The sequence below is a fragment of the Salmo salar genome, chromosome ssa01 (assembly GCF_905237065.1).
Source record: "Salmo salar chromosome ssa01, Ssal_v3.1, whole genome shotgun sequence".
Lineage (NCBI taxonomy): Eukaryota > Metazoa > Chordata > Actinopteri > Salmoniformes > Salmonidae > Salmo > Salmo salar.
This window is the reverse complement of record NC_059442.1, coordinates 118,680,761-118,704,246: the sequence shown is the minus strand read 5'-3', so window position 1 is coordinate 118,704,246 and position 23,486 is coordinate 118,680,761. Positions and strand designations below refer to the sequence as shown.

The window sequence follows — 23,486 nt, the reverse complement described above, 5'->3', positions numbered from 1 at the left end:
ACCAGCTAATATACACCACACCAGCTAATATACACCACACCAGCTAATATACACCACACCAGCTAATACACACCACACCAGCTAATACACACCACACCAGCTAATACACACCACACCAGCTAATACACACCACACCAGCTAATATACACCACACCAGCTAATACACACCACACCGGCTAATACACACCACACCAGCTAATACACACCAGCTAATACACACCACACCAGCTAATATACACCACACCAGCTAATACACACCAGCTAATACACACCACACCAGCTAATATACACCACACCAGCTAATATACACCACACCAGCTAATATACACCACACCAGCTAATATACACCACAACAGCTAATACACACCACACCAGCTAATATAAACCAGACCAACTAATACACACCACACCAGCTAATATAACCACACCAGCTAATACACACCACACCGGCTAATACACACCACACCAGCTAATATACACCACACCAGCTAATATGCACCACACCAGCTAATATGCACCACACCAGCTAATATACACCACACCAGCTAATATACACCACACTAGCTAATACACATCAGCTAATACACACCAGCTAATATACACCACACCGGCTAATATACACCACACCGGCTAATACACACCAGACCAGCTAATATACACCACACCAGCTAATACACACCACACCAGCTAATACACACCACACCAGCTAATATACACCACACCAGCTAATATACACAACACCAGCTAATAAACCACACCAGCTAATACACACCACACCAGCTAATACACACCACACCAGCTAATATACACCACACAAGCTAATACACACCACACCAGCTAATATACACCACACCAGCTAATATACACCACACCAGCTAATACACACCAGCTAATATACACCACACCGGCTAGTACACACCACACCAGCTAATACACACCACACCAGCTAATACACACCACACCGGCTAATATACACCACACCAGCTAATACCACACCAGCTAATATACACCACACCAGCTAATAACACACCAGCTAATACACACCACACCAGCTAATATACACCACACCAGCTAATATACACCACACCAGCTAATATACACCACACCAGCTAATATACACCAGCACCAGCTAATACACACCGCACCAGCTAATATACACCACACCAGCTAATATACCCCACACCAGCTAATACACACCACACCAGCTAATATACACCACACCAGCTAATACACACCACACCAGCTAATACACAACACACCAGCTAATATACACCACACCAGCTAATATACACCACACCAGCTAATACACACCACACCGGCTAATACACACCACACCAGCTAATATACACCACACCAGCTAATATACACCACACCAGCTAATACACAACACACCAGCTAATACACACCACACCGGCTAATATACACCACACCGGCTAATATACACCACACCAGCTAATACACACCAGCTAATACACACCACACCAGCTAATATACACCACACCAGCTAATACACACCACACCAGCTAATACACACCACACCAGCTAATACACACCACACCAACTAATATACACCACACCAGCTAATACACACCACACCAGCTAATACACACCTCACCAGCTAATATAACCACACCAGCTAATATAACCACACCAGCTAATACACACCACACGCTAATACACATCACACCAGCTAATATACACCACACCAGCTAATATACACCACACCAGCAAATAACACCACACCAGCTAATACACACCACACCAGGTAATATACAACACACCAGGTAATATACAACAAACCAGCTAATAACACACCAGCTAATATACACCACACCAGCTAATATACACCACACCAGCTAATATACACCAGCTAATATACACCACACCAGCTAATACACACCACACCAGCTAATACACACCACACCAGCTAATACACACCACACCAGTTAATATAAAGTACACCAGCTAATATAAAGTACACCAGCTAATATACACCAGCTAATATACACCACACCAGCTAATACACACCACACCAGCTAATATACACCACACCAGCTAATACACACCACACCAGCTAATATACACCACTCCAGCTAATACACACCACACCAGGTAATATACACCACACTAGCTAATATACACCACACCAGCTAAAATACTGTACACCAGCTAATATACACCACACCAGCTAATACACACCAGCTAATATACACCACACCGGCTAATATACACCACACCGGCTAATACACACCACACCGGCTAATACACACCACACCGGCTAATACACACCACACCGGCTAATATACACCACACCAGCTAATATACACCAGCTAATATAAACCACACCAGCTAATACACACCAGCTAATACACACCACACCAGCTAATATACACCACACCAGCTAATATACACCACACCAGCTAATACACACCAGCTAATACACACCAGCTAATATACACCACACCAGCTAATACACACCAGCTAATACACACCACACCAGCTAATACACCACACCAGCTAATATACACCACGCCAGCTAATACACACCACACCAGCTAAAATACACCACATCAGCTAATACACACCACACCGGCTAATACACACCACATCAGCTAATATACACCACACCAGCTAATATACACCACACCAGCTAGTACACACCACACCAGCTAATACACACCACACCAGCTAATACACACCAGCTAATACACACCAGCTAATACACACCAGCTAATATACACCACACCAGCTAATATACACCAGCTAACACACACCACACCAGCTAATAAACACCAGCTAATACACACCACACCAGCTAATACACACCAGCTAATACACACCACACCAGCTAATATACACCACACCAGCTAATACACACCACACCAGCTAATACACACCAGCTAATATACACCACACCAGCTAATATACACCACACCAGCTAATATACACCACGCCAGCTAACACACACCACACTAGCTAATACACACCACACCAGCTAATATACACCACACCAGCTAATATACACCACACCAGCTAATATACACCAGCTAATATAAACCACACCAGCTAATATACACCACACCAGCTAATATAAACCACACCAGCTAATATACACCACACCAGCTAATATACACCACACCAGCTAATATACACCACACCAGCTAATACACACCACACCAGCTAATATACACCACACCAGCTAATACACACCACACCAGCTAATACACACCACACCAGCTAATACACACCACACCAGCTAATACACACCACACCAGCTAATACACACCACACCAGCTAATATACACCACACCAGCGAATATAACCACACCATGCTAATACACACCACACCGGCTAATACACAACACACCAGCTAATATACACCACACCAGCTAATACACACCAGCTAATACACACCATTCCAGCTAATATACACCACACCAGCTAATACACACCACACCAGCTAATACACACCACACCAGCTAATATACACCACACCAGCTAATACACACCACACCAGCTAATATACACCACACCAGCTAATACACACCACACCAGCTAATACACACCACACCAGCTAATACACACCACACCAGCTAATATACACCACACCAGCTAATACACACCACACCAGGTAATACACACCACACCAGCTAATATACACCCGCACAAGAAATGAGACAGATACTAAAAGCGATTCTCACCTTCATAGTCTTGGCTCCCTCCACCAGACTGCCTCCTAGGAAGGTGTTGTACATGATTCTGCAGAACCCTCTGGAGACACTGAAGGTAAAGTGGAACAGGCCCATGATGACGGACCAATAGAAGGAGACCAGCGTCATCACCATGTCCTTCACTGTCATCTTTTTCATCCTCTTTATCTGCTTCTTCAGACTCTTCATGGACAGAACCTGTAGAGGAAAGAAGTCCTTGGTAGTCTTTAAATGGATGTACTGGCTGTATGCATATATATATATATATATATATATATATACACTTTTGATATTGTCAAATGAAATACATTTACATTCATCAGGAACATGACGTTGTAGCGTAGAGCCATCAGGGCGGTCCGGACCGTGGTCACAGAGAAGAAGCCCATCTCAGGGCTCTCCTCTTCCGGTTTCTCTTTCTCGCTCTCCTCCTTCACGGCCGACCGTTCGCCGATGTCGGACATCTGGGCGGCCAGCTGCATCTCAAAAATGGTGTCCTCGCAGAAGTTAACGAACAGCTCCATCTTCTCTTTCTCCCCGCCCTCGTTGACTACGTCGAAGATGAACTGGCGTTTGGACTCTTTGACCTGAGGCTTCTCCCACTGCGTACGACTGGACTCACTGATCTCGAAGTAGACTCTCTCGATGCGCTTGGCACTGCCCATGATCTCGATACGGCCCAGGTACGGCTGGAAGTAATTCAGCACACTCTCAGCCAGCTCCAGGAAGGTCTGCAGGCGCGTGTCGTGGGGCATGTGTTCAGACAGGTTGGTCAGAAGGACAGCCACGTTGAAGCCAATGTCTTTGGCCGGCTCGTGGAAACGCTCCACAAACTCCTCGTAGTCCAATAGCTCATTCTCATCAGGCTCGGCACAGGAGAGCAGGAACTCCGTCTCAGACTGGGTATAGTGCTTGTGGCTCTCCATGGCTTTGTGGAAGTCTCTCTTGGAGATGACCCCTTTACCATCCGGGTCGTACTCCTTTATAAGAATAATAAAACATTTCACTGGATTTGAAAGACACTAATCAAGACACTCAACGTACATTAAAAGTACATTAAAATTACCTCTTGAGGATACCCTAGGATAGGGTATCAGCGCATTTTGAAAAAAATTTGTTCCCATTTTCAACGGCCTACTAATCAAACTCAGAAGCTAGGACATGCATATACTTATTATATATGGATAGAAAACACCCTAAAGTTTCTAAAACTGTTTGAATGGTGTCTGTGAGTATAACAGAACTCATATGGCAGTCAAAACCCTGAGACCGATTGAAACAGGAAGTGGAATTCTGAATTGTGGACTCGACTTCATCACTTTGCCTATTAATCACACCGTGAGCAATGGTTCACTGAGCACTTCCTATTGCTTCCACTAGATGTCCCCAGTCTTTTCACAGTGGTTTGAGCCTTATACAGTCGAAACTCAGTGAATGAGACGCATTGGAAATTGGTCACAGGGGATGGGCCATCACCATTATGACGTCGGCGGCCCAGTCTACCCCCACCTTTGGAAACGTTTTAAAACACTCTGCAATCGTCCCCGTCGAATCTTATTGCCTCTCTTGGTGTTACAGGCCCTGAAGATGAATGTTTTACAACGTTTGACATGTTTGAACGAACCTAGAGGAGGGAAAAAGTACATTTTCCGAAACTACTGTCCCGCGCACGTCGGAGCATTTGGAGACAGCCCTAGGACACGCTACCAACAGCAGGCTAATGGAACATGAATGATGGACTTTTTCGACCGAAAATACATCTGTTGTGGACCTGGGATTCCTGGAAGTGCTTTCTGATGAAGACAACTAAAGGTAGGCGATTATTGACAATATTATACAAGATCAGATGTGATTTGCGATTGTTCCAAGATGGCGCGGCGCTAGTTTTCCAGGCTCATTTTCTGAGTATCGCATCTCCTTTTATCGCAAAGTGTGATTACCCAGTAAAGTTAATTTAAAATCTGGTATGACAGGTGTTCTCAAGAGATATTCATCTATAAATGTTAGATTGACAATATAAATTTTAAAAAATGTTTTCGAATAGTAATAAAGGGAATTATGCACTGTTTCCCGGGACGCATTTGAGGGGAAAATAGTTAGTCAACGTCAGACGCCGATGTAAAATGCTGTTTTTATATATAAATATGACCTTTATTGAACAAAAGAATGCATGCTGTGTGTAACATGATGTCCTAGGTGTGTCATCTGATGAAGTTTGTAAAAGGTTAGTGCTGCATTTAGCTGTCTTCTGGGTTTATGTGACATTATATGCTAGCTTGAAAAATGGGTGTCTGATTATTTCTGGCTTGGTACTCTGCTGACATTATCTAATGTTTTGCTTTCGCTGTAAAGCCTTTTTGAAATCGGACAACGTGGTTAGATTAAGGAGATGTTTATCTTTCAAAGAGTGTATGTTTGAAAAATTTGAATTTTGACATTTATTTGGTTTCAAATTTGCCGCTCTTGAAATGCACCTGCTGTTGATAGGGTGCACCACGGGTGGCACGCTAGCGTCCCACATAGCCCCAAGAGGTTAAAAGTACATTAAATGTACCTTAAAAGTACATTAAAAGTACCTTGAAGGCGTCGGACGACGTCAGGTCCTTGAGTTTAAGGAACATGTCGAAGAACTTGAGGATCATCTCCACGTTGTTGGAGGACTCTACTAACATGTCTACCATCTGCTTCCCGATGGTTCCGTTGACCACGTTGCCTTCCAGCATGGACAGCAGCATCACAACCATGTCTTTCTGCAGATCCATCAACTCTTTCAACAACTCTATCTGGCTCGAGTCCTGAAGGAAGGACAACAACATCCACTTACAAAACTGTTCAGAACATCAAGAAAACTACTACTACTACTACTACTGCCACTGCTACTACTACTAATGCTACTACCACTACTACTACTACTAATGCTACTACCACTACTACTACTACTAATGCTACTACTAATGCTACAACTAATACTAAAACTAATACTACTGCTACTACTACTACTACTACTACTACTAAAATGAATACTACCACTACTACTAATGCTGCTACTACTACTACTACTAATACTAATATTACTACTACTAATACTACTATTACTACTAATACTACTACTACTGCTCCTACTGCAGTGGTCGCCAACCGGTCGATCTTCAAGGCATTCCTAGTCAATCACCAAACATTTCTGTGGAAACGTTAACAATAAAGGCTTGCACTCTTTTTTTGTGTGTTGTGCCCGTTGGCGGTAGATGATGCTCTTGTTTCAGAAACCCTGTTGGCGGTAGATGCTCTTGTTTCAGAAACCCTGTTGGCGGTAGATGCTCTTGTTTCAGAAACCCTGTTGGCGGTAGATGCTCTTGTTTCAGAAACCCTGTTGGCAGTAGATGCTCTTGTTTCAGAAACCCTTTTGGCGGTAAATGCTCTTGTTTCAGAAACCCTGTTGGCGGTAAATGCTCTTGTTTCAGAAACCCTGTTGGCGGTAGATGCTCTTGTTTCAGAAACCCTGTTGGCAGTAGATGCTCTTGTTTCTACTGGTACTACTACTACTGGTACTACTACTACTGGTACTACTGGTACTACTAATACTGGTACTACTACTACTACTACAACTGGTACTACTACTACTACTACTGGTACTACTACTACTACTACTACTACAACTGGTACTACTACTACTACAACTGATACAACTACTACTGGTACTACTACAACTGGTACTACTACAACTGGTACTACTACTACTGGTACTACTACTACAACTGGTACTACTGGGACTACTACTACTGGTACTACTACTACAACTGGTACTACTACTACTGGTACTACTATTACCACTAATACTACTGGTACTACTACTACTGGTACTACTACTACTACTACTACTACTACTACTGGTACTACTACTACTGGTACTATTATTACCACTACTACTACTGGTACTACTACTACTGGTACTACTATTACCACTAATACTACTGGTACTACTACAACTAATACTACTACTACTGGTACTACTACTACTACTACCACAACTGGTACTACTACTACTGGTACTACTACTACAACTGGTACTACTGGTACTACTACTGCTACAACTGGTACTACTACTACTGGTACTACTACTACTACTGGTACTACTACTGCTACAACTGGTACTACTACTACTGCTGCTACTAATACTACTACTACTAACACCACTACCACTACCACCACTACTACTACTACTACTAATACTACTGCTACCACTACTACTACCACCACTACTACTACCACCACTACTACTACCACCACTACTACTACCACTACTACTGCTACAACTGGTACAACTACTACTGGTACTAATACTATTGGTACTACTACTACTGGTACTACTACCGCTACAACTGGTACTACTACTACTGATACTACTACTACTACAACTGGTACAACTACTACTGGTACTACTACTACTACTACAACTGGTACTACTACTACTGGTACTACTACTACTACTGGTACTACTACTGCTACAACTGGTACTACTACTACTGCTGCTACTAATACTACCACTACTAACACCACTACCACCACTACTACTACTGCTGCTACTAATACTACCACTACTACTACCACTACTACTGCTACTACAACAAGAACTACTACAACAACTACTATTACTGCTACTACTGCTACATAGTAATCCAATGAAAATGACCTGTGATAGCTTCATCTGCATGTGAGCGAAGACATGGAGGAAGCCAACGACAGCGTCCCACAGACGGCTGTGAGCTAAACTCTGCTGGTTCCCAGTACACGGTCCCTACAACACACAAAAAAACAAAAAAACACATCATGGTACATAAAGTCTGCCTGTGAAAACATTTACTTTACTATATCAAGGGAGAATAAGGATAGCCCTGGGATCAACAGTACCTGTATGTACTCTGTGAGTGTATTGAAGACCTGTTTCGCGACGTTAATTGCCTTGGAGAAATTCCTCTGCCCTTGTTCATCAATGACGTCCTTTCCGGAATAGTACCAGTAGAAATCACTGATTGATTCCTGTGTCGAGAATAGTCAAATAGGCAAGTGGTTAGTGTAACAGTGTAGGTTCCGTCCCTCTCCTCGCCCCAACCCGGGCTCGAACCAGGGACCCCCTGCACACATCAACAACTGACACCCACGAAGCTTCATACCCATCGCGCCACAAAAGCCGCGGCCCTTGCAGCTACTACTACTTAAGGTCTCAGAGCGAGTTACGTCACCGATTGAAACGCTATTAGCGCACACCACCGCTAACTAACTAGCCATTTCACATCGGTTACATTAGCAACAGTATGATTGTTCTATTTAGCAAGAGTTTAAGAGCCGTAACAATATAACCCGAAGAAGACTGTAAAGGTGAGCTCACCTGAACTCTAAGAAGGTAGTCCACGGTAGAGATGATGACGTTGACTGTAGTGTTGTTCCCTGTCTGTGTTCTCAGGTAATTCTGAAAGTCTTTCAACATCGAGGTGGAAAATTGGTAGAGTAACAACACACAGACAACGTAAGATTCAAAATACAACTGGGGGAAACAACTAGGAAACAGAGAGGAGATTGATTCTGGTTATTGACTAGTGGGGGGGGGAGGGGGGCAACAGTAGTCTGGTGAGCCAGACTGGAAGTCTCGCGTGACTTGGGCTAGACGACAGTACCGCTCACCTGAGTTGTGACCTTCACAGAGCAGCTGGAGGAAACGGAACAGGTCACAGGTAAACACGTCATCCTGCATCACCTTCTCTCCTGTACGGTGTGGGAAGACGGACGGACGGACAGACGGGAGAACAACAGAGAGCATAAATAACAGAGCTGGCTAGGTTTTGATCCACAATAACTACTGATCTGACTGAGGTGTGCAGTAAAACCCAGGTACACCTGGGACACAAGATACACCTAGGACACCTGGGACACATGATACACCTGGGACACAAGATACACCTAGGACACAATATACACCTGGGACACAAGATACACCTGCGACACATGATACACCTAGGACACAATATACACCTGGGACACAAGATACACCTGCGACACATGATACACCTGGGACACATGATACACCTGGGACACATGATACACCTGGGACACGTGATACACCTGGCACACGTGATACACCTGGGACACGTGATACACCTGGGACACAAGATACACCTGGGACACAAGATACACCTGGGACACATGATACACCTGGGACACATGATACACCTGCGACACAAGATACACCCGCGACACATGATACACCTGGGACACATGATACACCTGGGACACATGGTATACCTGGCACACATGATACACCTGGCACACATGATACACCTGGCACACATGATACACCTGTGACACATGATACACCTGGGACACATGATACACAAGATACACCTGGGACACATGAAACACCTGGGACACATGATACACCTGGCACACATGATACACCTGGCACACGGGATACACCTGGGACACACGATACACCTGGGACTCATGATACACCTGGCACACATGATACACCTGGGACACATGATACACCTGGCACACATGATACACCTGTGACACATGATACACCTGTGACACATGATACACCTGTGACACATGATACACCTGGGACACATGATACACCTGGCACACATGATACACCTGGCACACATGATACACCTGGGACACATGTAACACCTGGGACACATGATACACCTGGCACACATGATACACCTGGGACACATGATACACTTGGGACACAAGACACACCTGGGACACATGATACAGCTGGGACACATGACACACCTGGGACACATGATACACCTGGCACACACATCACATGATTCACAGAGTCTGGAATGGGTGAGCAACATGGGAGTGATCTGAGATGAAACGGTACTAACTGAAGCAGCATTTTACACCGGAGTCTTTGAGCCACTAAAGTACGATTTATAAATAGAGGGGTAAATAGATTTGTTGACCTCTTAGGTCCTTGTAGAAGCAGTAGTATTCAGTCTAAGCTGGGAACCAACTAAGCACGACCAGCAGGGCTACAGTATACTAACTGTGTTTTAAAAAGGCTGCCTCTAAAGTAACGACGCTAATGAAAAGAAGCTGACAGGCTGGTAACACGGTGTGGGGTTGTGACGCGTCCACTGTTATGTTACCAACTCTGACAACATAAAGATATCTTGGTCTGAATTTCATGTAAGAGAGAGAAATAAAACAGGCTTGAAAGTGCTTCAGATGATACAGTGAAGTAAATACAGAGATAATCACTGGGATATAGATAGCTACTTTGATGTATTTCAGGGAGAGTATAAATGACCGATGTGAACGCACAGTTAAGGCTTGCTATTTTACACCGCCCGGCCTACGGGAGAAAAAACACCTATAGCAAATTGCTACTACTATTTCCAATGGTTTAGACAGCAACAATACAAGGTAACACTAGAATGTATATTTGGTAAGTGCACTTTCAGGCATATTTCACCATGATAGACCAGATATGAAGTCTCAATAAGTGGCTAATTAGTCAACAAAGGGCTACATGTCACCCCTCGCACATTGACTCTGTACCGGTACCCCCTGTATATAGCCTCCATATTGACTCGGTACCGGTACCCCCTGTATATAGCCTCCACATTGACTCTGTACCGTAACACCCTGTATATAGCCTCCACATTGACTCTGTACTGGTACCCCCTGCATATAGCCTCCATATTGACTCGGTACCGGTACCCCCTGTATATAGCCTCCACATTGATTCTGTACCGTAACACCCTGTATATAGCCTCCACATTGACTCTGTACTGGTACCCCCTGTATATAGCCTCCATATTGACTCGGTACCGGTACCCCCTGTATATAGCCTCCACATTGACTCTGTACCGTAACACCCTGTATATAGCCTCCACATTGACTCTGTACTGGTACCCCCTGTATATAGCCTCCACATGAACTCTGTACCGGTACCCCCTGTATATAGCCTCCACATTGACTCTGTAACAGTACCCCCTGTATATAGTCTTGCTATTGTTATTTTACTGCTGCTCTTAAATTATTTGTTACTTTTATTTCTTATTTTTCGAGGTATTTTTCTTAAAACTGCATTGTTGGTTAACGGCTTGTAAGTAAGCATTTCACTGTGAGGTCTACACCTTTTGTATTCAGCGTATGTGATAAATACAATTTTATTTGGTTTGATTTGAATATTAGTCAACAGAAGGCTGTATGTTCCCTGGGAATATTTCACATATGTTGTCATAACTTTTGTTATAAATCTCATAAAGGTTGATGAATAATGCTAATAGTAGGAAAGCATAATGTGCCAGTAGCCAGTCATTATTACCAACTGTTAGCCATTAGCATTTAGCTTCCTCTGGTATATCATACAAACTAATATGGACTTTTCAAAGAGATATTGAGTGTAAATCAACAACAATAACAGAAACATGAATGAAAATACAATATCAGTTCAAAAACACAACATAAATAATTGGGGGTTAAGTTCATAGAAAAATTGACAATTTTCACATAAAAAAAAACTAAAGTACGAACACAAATAACAACAAAGGATACAACAACATTGACTACATCACAGCTGGACCAATCACAGAACACAGAATCAACAGCTGGACCAATCACAGGCACACAGGGGTCAACAACTAGACCAATCAGAGGGGAGACACTTGGGTGATTGGGTAAAACCTTTCACTAGGCACAGATCAGACCACTGACGCCAATCAGCCACAAGGTCTTAATGGACAACAGACTACAGACAGGCGAGGACACCACAAGTTCTCCAAATATATATATATATATATATATATATATATATATATATATATATATATATATATATATATATACACGGATAACACACATCCAGCAACTGCCACGATGGGGGACCAGAACAGACCAGATCACCACTTCACTTCAAAACAGCTCACTGATCTTACATCTACAGTTACAGCCAGATACAAACCCCAAGAGGGACGAGAGGGGAGAGAGAGAGAGAGAGAGAGAGAGAGGCTGGTTGTCTACAGTACAGCTCTACAACAGCATTACATGGCTTTAGGTTGGATAGAAAGAGAGATTAGAGAAGAGAGAGAGAGAAGAGGTGAGAGAGAGAGAGTCGAGGTGAGAGAGAGAGAGAGAAGGGGTGAGAGAGAGTCGAGGTGAGAGACAGAGAAGAGGTGTGTGAGAGAGAGAAGAGGTGTGAGAGAGAGAGAGAGAGAGAGAATGGGTGAGAGAGAGAGAGTCGAGGTGAGAGAGAGAAGAGGTGTGAGAGAGAGAGAGAGAGAAGAGGTGTGAGAGAGCAAGAGAAGAGGTGTGAGAGAGAGAGAAGAAGAGGTGAGAGAGAAGAGGTGTGAGAGAGAGAGCGAGAGAGAGAGAGAGAGAGAAGGGGTGAGAAAGAGAGTCGAGGTGAGAGAGAGAAGAGGTGTGAGAGAGAGAAGGTGTGAGAGAGAGAGAGAGAGAGAGAGCGAGAGAAGAGGTGTGAGAGAGAGGTGAGAGAGAGAGAAGAGGTAAGAGAGAGAAGAGGTGAGAGAGAGAAGAGGTGTGAGAGAGAGAAGGGGTGAGAGAGAGAGAGAGAGAGAGAGAGAGAGAGAGAGAAGAGGTGTGAGAGAGAGGAAAAAGAGAGAGAGAGAGAGTGAAGGGGTGAGAGAGAGAGAGAGAGAGAGAGAAGGGGTGAGAGAGAGAGAGAGAGAGAGAAGAGGTGTGAGAGAGGAGAGAGAGAGAGAAGAGGAGAGAGAGAGAGAGAGAGAGAAGAGGTGAGAGAGAGAGAAGAGGTGAGAGAGAGAGAAGAGGTGAGAGAGAGAGGTGAGAGAGAGAGAGAAAAGAGGTGAGAGAGAGAGAAGAGGTGTGTGAGAGAGAAGAGGTGAGAGAGAGGTGAGAGAGAGAGAGAGAAGAGGTGAGAGAGAGAGGTACACCAGACCTCAGAACAGACTGACAGCGTCATGCTATAGTAAGGCAGAACAGCAGGATAAAGGGAAGGAAGAGGCGTTTGACTCACGACCTGGACAGCTAAACACATCTAACAACACAAAGCTAACGAACGAACGACTGGAAAATGGCAGAAGTCATAATTACCACGCTCATGAGTGATGACTGAGGAGGGGAAGACAGTACATTAAATCAAAGAGAAAAAAGGAAAGAAAGAAAGAAAGCAGAAGTCAAACAGATTACAAATAGCTTTCAATATGGTTTTCATATCGGTTTGTTTCTTTGTGTTTTGCTCAGCAAATAAATCAGTTTAGGGTCAAGTGTAGCGCAGAGGAGAAGTTGTTCTAGAAAACTGTACATTGTAGAGAATTATGGAACGACGTTTAGGTCTTTGCGTGTCAAACAAGATACAAGTCCCAATAACAAAGGCTTGTTGACCAATCAGGACCTGAATATGACTGCACGCCACATAATAATTCAACACGTTCATACATGTTTTACGTTGTTATTACACATTGATTACAGTATCACTCGTGTTTCACATGTCATGTCGTGTTTCATATGTCATGTCGTGTTTCACATGTCATGTCGTGTTTCACGTCATGTCGTGTTTCTTCATATGTCATGTCGTGTTTCTTCATATGTCATGTCGTGTTTCTTCATATTTCATGTCGTGTTTCACATGTCATGTCGTGTTTCACATGTCATGTCGTGTTTCACATGTCATGTCGTGTTTCACATGTCATGTCGTGTTTCACATGTCATGTCGTGTTTCATATGTCATGTCGTGTTTCATATGTCATGTCGTGTTTCATATGTCATGTCGTGTTTCATATGCTATGATGCTGGTCAAGTTTTTTCTCGCACACCTGCCGCAGGAGTGCAGACACACTTCCCCAGGCTCTAGACAGCGCTGGTTATTATACAGCTACACTTCCCCAGGCTCTGGACAGCGCTGGTTATTATACAGCTACACTTGCCCAGGCTCTGGACAGCGCTGGTTATTATACAGCTACACTTCCCCAGGCTCTGGACAGCGCTGGTTATTATACAGCTACACTTCCCCAGGCTCTGGACAGCGCTGGTTATTATACAGCTACACTTCCCCAGGCTCTGGACAGCGCTGGTTATTATACAGCTACACTTCCCCAGGCTCTGGACAGCGCTGGTTATTATACAGCTACACTTCCCCAGCCTCAGGACAGCGCTGGTTATTATACAGCTACACTTCCCCAGGCTCTGGACAGCGCTGGTTATTATACAGCTACACGTCCCCAGCCTCTGGACAGCGCTGGTTATTATACAGCTACACTTCCCCAGCCTCTGGACAGTGCTGGTTATTATACAGCTAGCCAGCTGATGGATGCAAAATATGTTCTTCCCCAAAAAACATAGTAAAACGACATAATCTGTTTCAGTAGCTATTTTGTTTAAAATATTTATTTTTTTAACTAGGCAAGTCAGTTAAGAACAAATTCTTATTTATAATGAAGGCCTGCCGGGGAACAGTGAGAGAGAGAAGAGGTGAGATTATGGCATTATTCTCTCTCTCTCACCTCTTCTCTCTTTCATGGGCAGAACGACAGATTTTTACCTTGTCAGTTTGGGGATTCAATCTAGCAACCTTTCTGGTTACTGGCCCAACGCTCTAACCACAATAGTGGACTTTGCGGTTAGGCTTCAAAATAAAAAGTCTAAATGAAAGTGATGCAAATGAATACAAAATAGTGGAATCATGCCATAATAGGAATAGATAATACTAAACTAGTTTGGAAAGTTCTTATATAAATTCAACAAAAGACAATCATTTGATCATTTGACAAAAATCTGTTGAAATCACAGTGGATGTATTAGAGTTTAGAATTGCATTGTGGGACATCCTTATTTCACTGTACAGCCTTACCTATGGATTATTTCACTGTACAGCCTTACCTATGGATTATTTCACTGTACAGTTTTACCTATGGATTATTTCACTGTACAGCCTTACCTATGGATTATTTCACTGTACAGCCTTACCTATGGATTATTTCACTGTACAGCCTTACCTATGGATTATTTCACTGTACAGCCTTACCTATGGATTATTTCACTGTACAGCCTTACCTATGGATTATTTCACTGTACAGCCTTACCTATGGATTGTTTCACTGTACAGCCTTACCTATGGATTATTTCACTGTACAGCCTTACCTATGGATTATTTCACTGTACAGCCTTACCTATGGATTATTTCACTGTACAGCCTTACCTATGGATTGTGGATCAATGACATGGGCTATCAGTCTACTCAGTGACACCCAGAGAACATTAGCATCATAGCTCTTATTGTGGGACTCTGAAACAACTATGAATTGAGCCACATTCATTGTACCAGTCAACCTACTATGTATTGAACACTATTCCAGAGAGAAAAACAATACAACGTGGATGTTTTGGAGCCTGATATCTCTGAGGAGGACTTTGGGAAAAAGTACTTGGGTACTGAATAGACTGATACTCCATTTCATTGCTTCACAATCCAACACTCCAGCTTCATTCAAACAGTATCTAGTCTACATATGGCATGATTCCACCAATTGTAACCTTCTGCATCACTTTCAAATAGGGACTTTTATTTTGAAGGCGAAACGCAAATTCCACTATTGCGGCTAGCTTCAAAACCGGCCCGGTCAAGCCATACTACCCACATGAAGCTAGCTGGCTGCTTATAAGGTTCGTTTTGGGCAACAGGGTTAAGTAGCTGGCTAGCTAGTTATTTCAATAGGAAAACAACAAGTGGCTACCTAGCTAATACTTACTCACATGAATTCCTAAATCATTGCTAAGAATAATGAAAATGACTGCAGTTTCTACTGGTCATTGTTTTCAGGCTGGTTGCGTTGGTGCTAGCTAGGTACCAAACTAAAGCTAGCTAGCTACCCCAAAAGTTGCTAATAACATCTGTATTAAATATTTTTAATTTCAAATGCTCACACAGATGTTATCCCATTCGGTGGAATAGATAACGCGATATTACCAACGCGGTCCTGTACAGCTTTGACAGTGACGCTTGAAGCGTCCAATAGTGTTATTTGACTTATATCTTTTTTTGACACGCAAAGAACCCAAACGGCGTTCCAAAGAGAATTTAGAAAAGAGAATTTAGAACAAGAAAAGAGTTGGTCAGAGTTCTAGAAGACTGCACATTGTAGAGAATTTAGAACAGGAGAAGAGTTGGTCAGAGTTCTAGAAGACTGCACATTGTAGAGAATTTAGAACAGGAGAAGAGTTGGTCAGAGTTCTAGAAGACTGCACATTGTAGAGAATTTAGAACAGGAGAAGAGTTGGTCAGAGTTCTAGAAGAATGCACATTGTAGAGAATTTAGAAAAGGTATTATGACTAAACAATTGGTTGATCATTCATAAAAACACCCCCCCAAAAAAGAAACTGGATTCCGTTTCAATCAAGTAGTGGCAACGTGTGTGATCCACTATGAAACATTTTGTATTGAAATGAGGGAAAGAAAACTAAACCAAAAAAAAGAGCTTACATTTCATCTACTGCATATGAGAAGTAATATAGAAATATAAACCAGGAAGGAAGTGCCATAAAAACAGTAAGCACAGCAGAGTGTATGACAAAAAAAACATCCACATGCCACTCTTCCTACTAACATTAACAATGATGATTTTGAAGGTTTTATTTTTGTCACAAAAAAATACAAATTTATACTAAGTTTTGTAATGATTAGCAATTGTTTTTTGTTTCTTCAGTTAAAACTTGTGGCTCTACTGATTTGATCTCTGCTTGTGCTTATTGACTTGCATATGAGATAAGCTTTGTTGTCAATGTATCCTTTAAAAAAAACGTTTTGTCAAAGAGAAAACACAGGGAATTTGTTCCTACACTGCCTGACTAGCATATTGGAAAAGCGCTCTATAAATTACCACCAACTCTGATTAACTCTTTGAAGTGTCGTCCACCCGTTCAGCCTTTGAATACAACATTGACCACAACACAGGTAGAATGTGGCACCCACAGACAACACATGGAGGGTTAGTAAATAACTGAAGAGTAACAAAGACATGTGACGTGTACACCAGGAAATGAAAAGTGATTATTGCACGTAGACAGAGATACAGGAGACGTTGTATTTTCAGTGGTCATGTGGCAAATCCAACATAACTTCCTGTTCAGTCAATGTGATGACAAAACTAAAAAGGACAAAAGGAAAAAAAAAAAACAGGATGAATTTCGACAAGGCATTCTTACAAAGCACAACTACAACACGGTATATATTAAACACGTCTAAAAATATGTAACTTAAATATCTTATATATAATACGTATATGTTTAATCTTCTATTATGTCCATGTGTGTTCTGATATGATACCATTCTTTCCCTCTTTAATACTGAATATATTGTGAAGACATTATGGTGGTGAACTCTCCCATAATCAGCATGTGTTGTGCAGAGACAGTAAGATATTACCTTTAATAACAGTTCCACAATGTTTCTACCTGTCAGTAGTTAGTATGTACCTGATCCCTCCTCTGTCACCATGCCCAGTCCCTCTGCTTTATTCTGCCGCTCAAACGCATTCAGGTCTAGAACACTGGAACAGAGAGACAGAGAGGGTTAATGACACATTTACACACCATACACTCCACCAGAATGGAGCAAGCGAGCGATGAGAGGTTGAGGGAGTGTACACCCAGTACCTGCATGACTGCATCAGACCAGCCAGACTCTGGAAGAAGCCCACATCCTTCTTGTCTTTCAGGTAGTCCAGCATTTTCTGTCAGAGAGAAACACAGAGACATGAAAGAGTAAACACTACAGAAACACAGAGACATGAGAGAGTAAACACTACAGAAACACAGAGACATGAGAGAGTAAACACTACAGAAACACGGAGACATGAGAGAGTAAACACTACAGAGACACAGAGACATGAGAGAGTAAACACTACAGAAACACAGAGACATGAGAGAGTAAACACTACAGAAACACAGAGACATGAGAGAGTAAACACTACAGAAACACAGAGACATGAGAGAGTAAACACTACAGAAACACAGAGACATGAGAGAGTAAACACTACAGAGACATGAGAGAGTAAACACTACAGAAACACAGCAAACTAGAAACACAAAGTACCGATTCTAAAAGTAAATATAAATAAAGTGACTCATGGTAGATTGATACAGTTTAATGGTAGATACCAGGTCAGTAAGTGACTGATGGTAGATTGATACAGTTTAATGGTAGATACCAGGTCAATAAGCTTCAATGCCATACAACTCTCCTTCTGTGGCCTCCAACTGCTCCTAAATACAAGTAAAACTAAATGCATGCTCTTCAACCGATCGATGCCTGCACCTGCCCGCCTGTCCAGCATCACTTCTCTGGACGGTTCTGACAGAATTTGTGGACAACTTCAAATACCTAGGTGTCTGGTTAGACTGTAAACTCTCCTTCCAGACTCACATCAATCATCTCCAATCCAAAGTTAAATCTAGAATTGGCTTCCTATTTCGCAACAAAGCATCCTTCACTCATGCTGCCAAACATACCCTCGTAAAACTGACCATCCTACCAATCCTCGACTTCGGCGATGTCATTTACAAAATAGCCTCCAATACCCTACTCAACAAGCTGGATGCAGTCTATCACAGTGCCATCCGTTTTGTTACCAAAGCCCCATATACTACCCACCACTGCGACCTGTATGCTCTCGTTGGCTGGCCTTCGCTTCATAATCGTCACCAAACACATTGGCTCCAGGTCATCTACAAGACCCTGCTAGGTAAAGTCCCCCCTTATCTCCGCTCACTGGTCACCATAGCATCACCCACTCGTAGCACGCGCTCCAGCAGGTATATCTCTCTGGTCACCCCTAAAGCCAACTCCTCCTTTGGTCGTCTCTCCTTCCAGTTCTCTGCTGCCAATGACTGGAACGAACTACAAAAATCTCTGAAACTGGAAACACTTATCTCCCTCACTAGCTTTAAGCACCAGCTGTCAGAGCAGCTCACAGATCACTGCACCTGTACATAGCCCATCTATAATTTAGCCCAAACTACTACCTCTTCCCCTACTGTATTTATTTATTTTGCTCCTTTGCACCATATTATTTATATTTTAACTTTGAACTTTCTTCAAATTACAAATCTACCATTCCAGTGTTATACTTGCTATACTTTATTTACTTTGCCACCATGGCCTTTTTTGCCTTTACCTCCCTTATCTCACATCATTTGCTCATATTGTATATTGTCTTATTTTTTTTATACTGTATCATTGATTGTATGTTGTTTTACTCCATGTGTAACTCTGTATTTTTGTATGTTGTCGAACTGCTTTGCTTTATCTTGGCCAGGTCGCAATTGTAAATGAGAACTTGTTCTCAACTTGCCTACCTGGTTAAATAAAGGTGAAATAAAAATAAAAATAAATAAAAATAAGTGACTGATGGTAGATTGATGCAGTTTAATGGTAGATACCAGGTCAGTAAGTGACTGATGGTAGATTGATACAGTTTAATGGTAGATACCAGGTCAATAAGTGACTGATGGTAGATTGATACAGTTTAATGGTAGATACCAGGTCAATAAGTGACTGATGGTAGATTGGTGCAGTTTAATGTTAGATACCAGGTCAGTAAGTGACTGATGGTAGATTGATACAGTTTAATGTTAGATACCAGGTCAATAATTGACTGATGGTAGATTGATACAGTTTAATGGTAGATACCAGGTCAATAAGTGACTGATGGTAGATTGGTGCAGTTTAATGTTAGATACCAGGTCAGTAAGTGACTGATGGTAGATTGATACAGTTTAATGGTAGATAGACCTACCTGCTGAACAGTAGAGTTGCCTCCATTGAGGACAGCGATCCCCAGCTTCAGAGTAGAGGCCACCATGGGACCCATCTCACCTGGTGGGGAATACAACACCGTCATACTGGGTATAGTACATCACAATGTAGCTACCTACCTACTGTGGACAGATCTCTGCATTATTGTGAGAGTTATGGTCACTAAGATGTCCGACATATTCATCACACATGGCTGCTCTTTCCATGACAGACTGATCAGGTGAATCCAGGTGAAATCTATGATCCCTTATTGATGTCACTTGTTAAATCCACTTCAATCAGTGTAGATGAAGGAGATGAGACAGGTGAAAGAAGGATTTTTAAGCCTTGAGACATGGATTGTGTATGTGTGCCATTCAGAGGGTGAATGGGCAAGACAAAACATTTAAGTGCCTTTGAACGGGGTATGGTAGTAGGTGCCAGGCACACCAGTTTGTGTCAAGAACTGCAACGCTGCTGGGTTTTTCACGCTCAACAGTTTCCTGTGTGTATCAAGAATGGTCCACCACACAAAAGGACATCCAGCCAACCTTAACACAACTGTGGGAAGCATTAGAGTCAACATGGTCCAGCATCCCCTGTGTGAACGCTTTCGACCCCTTGTAGAGTCCACGCCCCGACGAATCGAGGCTGTTCTGAGGGCCGAAAGGCATGGTGGGGTGGTGCAGCGATTCAATATTAGGAAAGGTGTTCCTAATGTTTTGTCCTCCTCAGTGTACATCCTGTTTATATCCATTCTACTCAGAGAGCTTACCTTTGCTGGCGCTGATGGTCTGCAGCACCATCTCCGCAGCACCTCGGTCGTGTAACCTGGCCTGCTGATATAGCAGCTTCTGTTTCTCCATCTCTTTTTCCTGCAGAATGGAGGAAGAGGAGGAAGAGGAAGAGGAGAGACCTGAGAGACTGCACCTTCCTGTCCTATCAGACCGCCGTGCGCCCATCGGGCTATAAGACACTCACAGCACCCTGGAGGTGAAGACTTACCGGGCTCCTGTACCAGGTTCAAGATAACCTTCAGTAGGTGTTTTCTATAAATGTCTCTCAAATTAAATTCAGGATGATTTCACCAGTGTTAATAATGCCTGTTGAGGACTAATATATTACAATATTGCAACTCATAACCACAGGGCCCCACATTGGCTAGTTAAGACTACAGAGGGCTTGGAGCTTGGAGCTGGATGGGAGCAGGCAGTCTGTCTGTGTGTTAGTACAGTGTGTTGGTACAGTGAGGTGACTGTAAGCTCAGTGCTGAGGGACATGAGACAGATAGACAAGGGGGACAGTGTCATGTCTCCAGCACAACCACTGAAACAGTGACAACCAAACAGCAGAAACCACTCTGCCTGACTGAGGGAACAGCATGGCAGGGAGAGCTACAGGGGCCCAGGCTTGGCTGCTTCCCCCACTTTCCATCTGAGCTACAGCAGAAGAATACAAGGGGGGATGGAAGAGCTCTGAAAGCAAGATGGCCGCTCTCCTAATGTTTTTTTTTTTTTACAGTGTTGAAAAAAAAAAACAGGGAGCGAGAGGGGCGGGATGAACGATATGAATGAAGAACCTTCAAAAAGGAACATGAAAACAGAAATACTTGGAAAGGAAACAAGATGCAAAATCAACGGAAACAGTTGTTTTAAGAACTTTGTTACCAGAGATTCTTCCTCCTTCTTGTCAATTTTGTTCCTTAAACCTTTGCTTATATCACGCTGGGGAAACAGAATGGCATCATTTCACAGTGCACGGATCCACAGCCCACCTCCTTCTCCGCTATACTCAGAAAATAGAAAAACTTACTAGAAAATGATGGTGAAAAGATTGGTGTAATAAGGACAACATGTCTGAGTGGTGCCAAAGAAACAGCCGTGAGCAGCCTACTGAAAGCCATGCTGATTAGCATCATCAGTGTTTATGGGTGTCTCTCTGCGTGATCACAAAAAATAAAAAAAATAAACCGACACGAGGAGAAAAATATAGATTTACACAATGTTCCATTACAACAGGGGCTCCAAAGCGGCGCAGCAGGTCTACGGCACTGCATCTCAGTGCTACAGGCGTCATTACAGACGTCCTGGTTCGATTCCTGGGCTGTATCACAACCCGGCCATGATCGGGTGTTCCAACGGGTCGGCGCACAATTGGCCCGGCGTCGTCCGGGTTTGACCGGGGTTAGGCCGTCATTGTAAATAAAAATGTTGTTCTTTTTAACTGACTTGACTAGTTAAATAAAGGTTAAATAAATCAAATAAAAAATGTTGTCAATCTATGGTAAATTACACCAGGTATGAGAAAGATGAGACATATCATTATCGTCTGACTGGTACGATAACCTGAGATCCACAAGTCTCCCATTAATGTCAATGAACGATGTGTGAGAAAGTTTGACTTGCACAAGATTGTGTCAACTCTGAGAGAAGACTCCAAGTGCCATCTCTTCAGGGGTCATTATCTCAACAGAGAAGACTTTACGTGCCATCTCTTCAGGGATCATTATCTCAACTCCAAGAGAAGACTCTACCTGTCATCTCTTCGGGGGTCATTATCTCAACAGAGAAGACTAAGTGCCATCTCTTCAGGGGTAATTATCTCAACAGAGAAGACTATGTGCCATCTCTTCAGGGGTCATTATCTCAACTCCAAGAGAAGACTCTACGTGTCATCTCTTCAGGGATCATTATCTCAACAGAGAAGATTTTACGTGTCATCTCTTCAGGGATCATTATCTCAACAGAGAAGATTCTATGTGCCATCGCTTCAGGGGTCATTATCTCAACAGAGAAGACTACGTGCCATCTCTTCAGGGGTCATTATCTCAACTCCAAGAGCTAACTCTACGTGTCATCTCTTCAGGGATCATTATCTCAACAGAGAAGATTCTACGTGCCATCTCTTCAGGGGTCATTATCTCAACTCCAAGAGAAGACTCTATCTGTCATCTCTTCAGGGGTCATTATCTCAACAGAGAAGACTAAGTGACATCTCT

At 42.9% G+C, this 23,486-nt stretch overlaps 1 protein-coding gene across 1 annotated transcript in view; it reads right to left on the bottom strand.

The window, feature by feature from the left end:
- The window catches only part of ryr2a (ryanodine receptor 2a (cardiac)), an 812,428-nt gene that overhangs the window by 178,415 nt on the left and 610,527 nt on the right, over nucleotides 1-23,486 (bottom strand). Inside the window, exons 82-92 of the mRNA XM_045687844.1 lie at nucleotides 21,264-21,363; nucleotides 20,490-20,569; nucleotides 18,349-18,425; nucleotides 18,169-18,242; nucleotides 9,390-9,470; nucleotides 9,097-9,185; nucleotides 8,619-8,747; nucleotides 8,401-8,505; nucleotides 6,287-6,505; nucleotides 4,025-4,690; nucleotides 3,702-3,908 (exon numbers count right to left, since the gene is read on the bottom strand). Of these exons, the coding sequence (XP_045543800.1) occupies nucleotides 3,702-3,908; nucleotides 4,025-4,690; nucleotides 6,287-6,505; nucleotides 8,401-8,505; nucleotides 8,619-8,747; nucleotides 9,097-9,185; nucleotides 9,390-9,470; nucleotides 18,169-18,242; nucleotides 18,349-18,425; nucleotides 20,490-20,569; nucleotides 21,264-21,363 (1,827 nt within the window). The remainder of the gene's footprint in view (nucleotides 1-3,701; nucleotides 3,909-4,024; nucleotides 4,691-6,286; nucleotides 6,506-8,400; nucleotides 8,506-8,618; nucleotides 8,748-9,096; nucleotides 9,186-9,389; nucleotides 9,471-18,168; nucleotides 18,243-18,348; nucleotides 18,426-20,489; nucleotides 20,570-21,263; nucleotides 21,364-23,486) is intronic.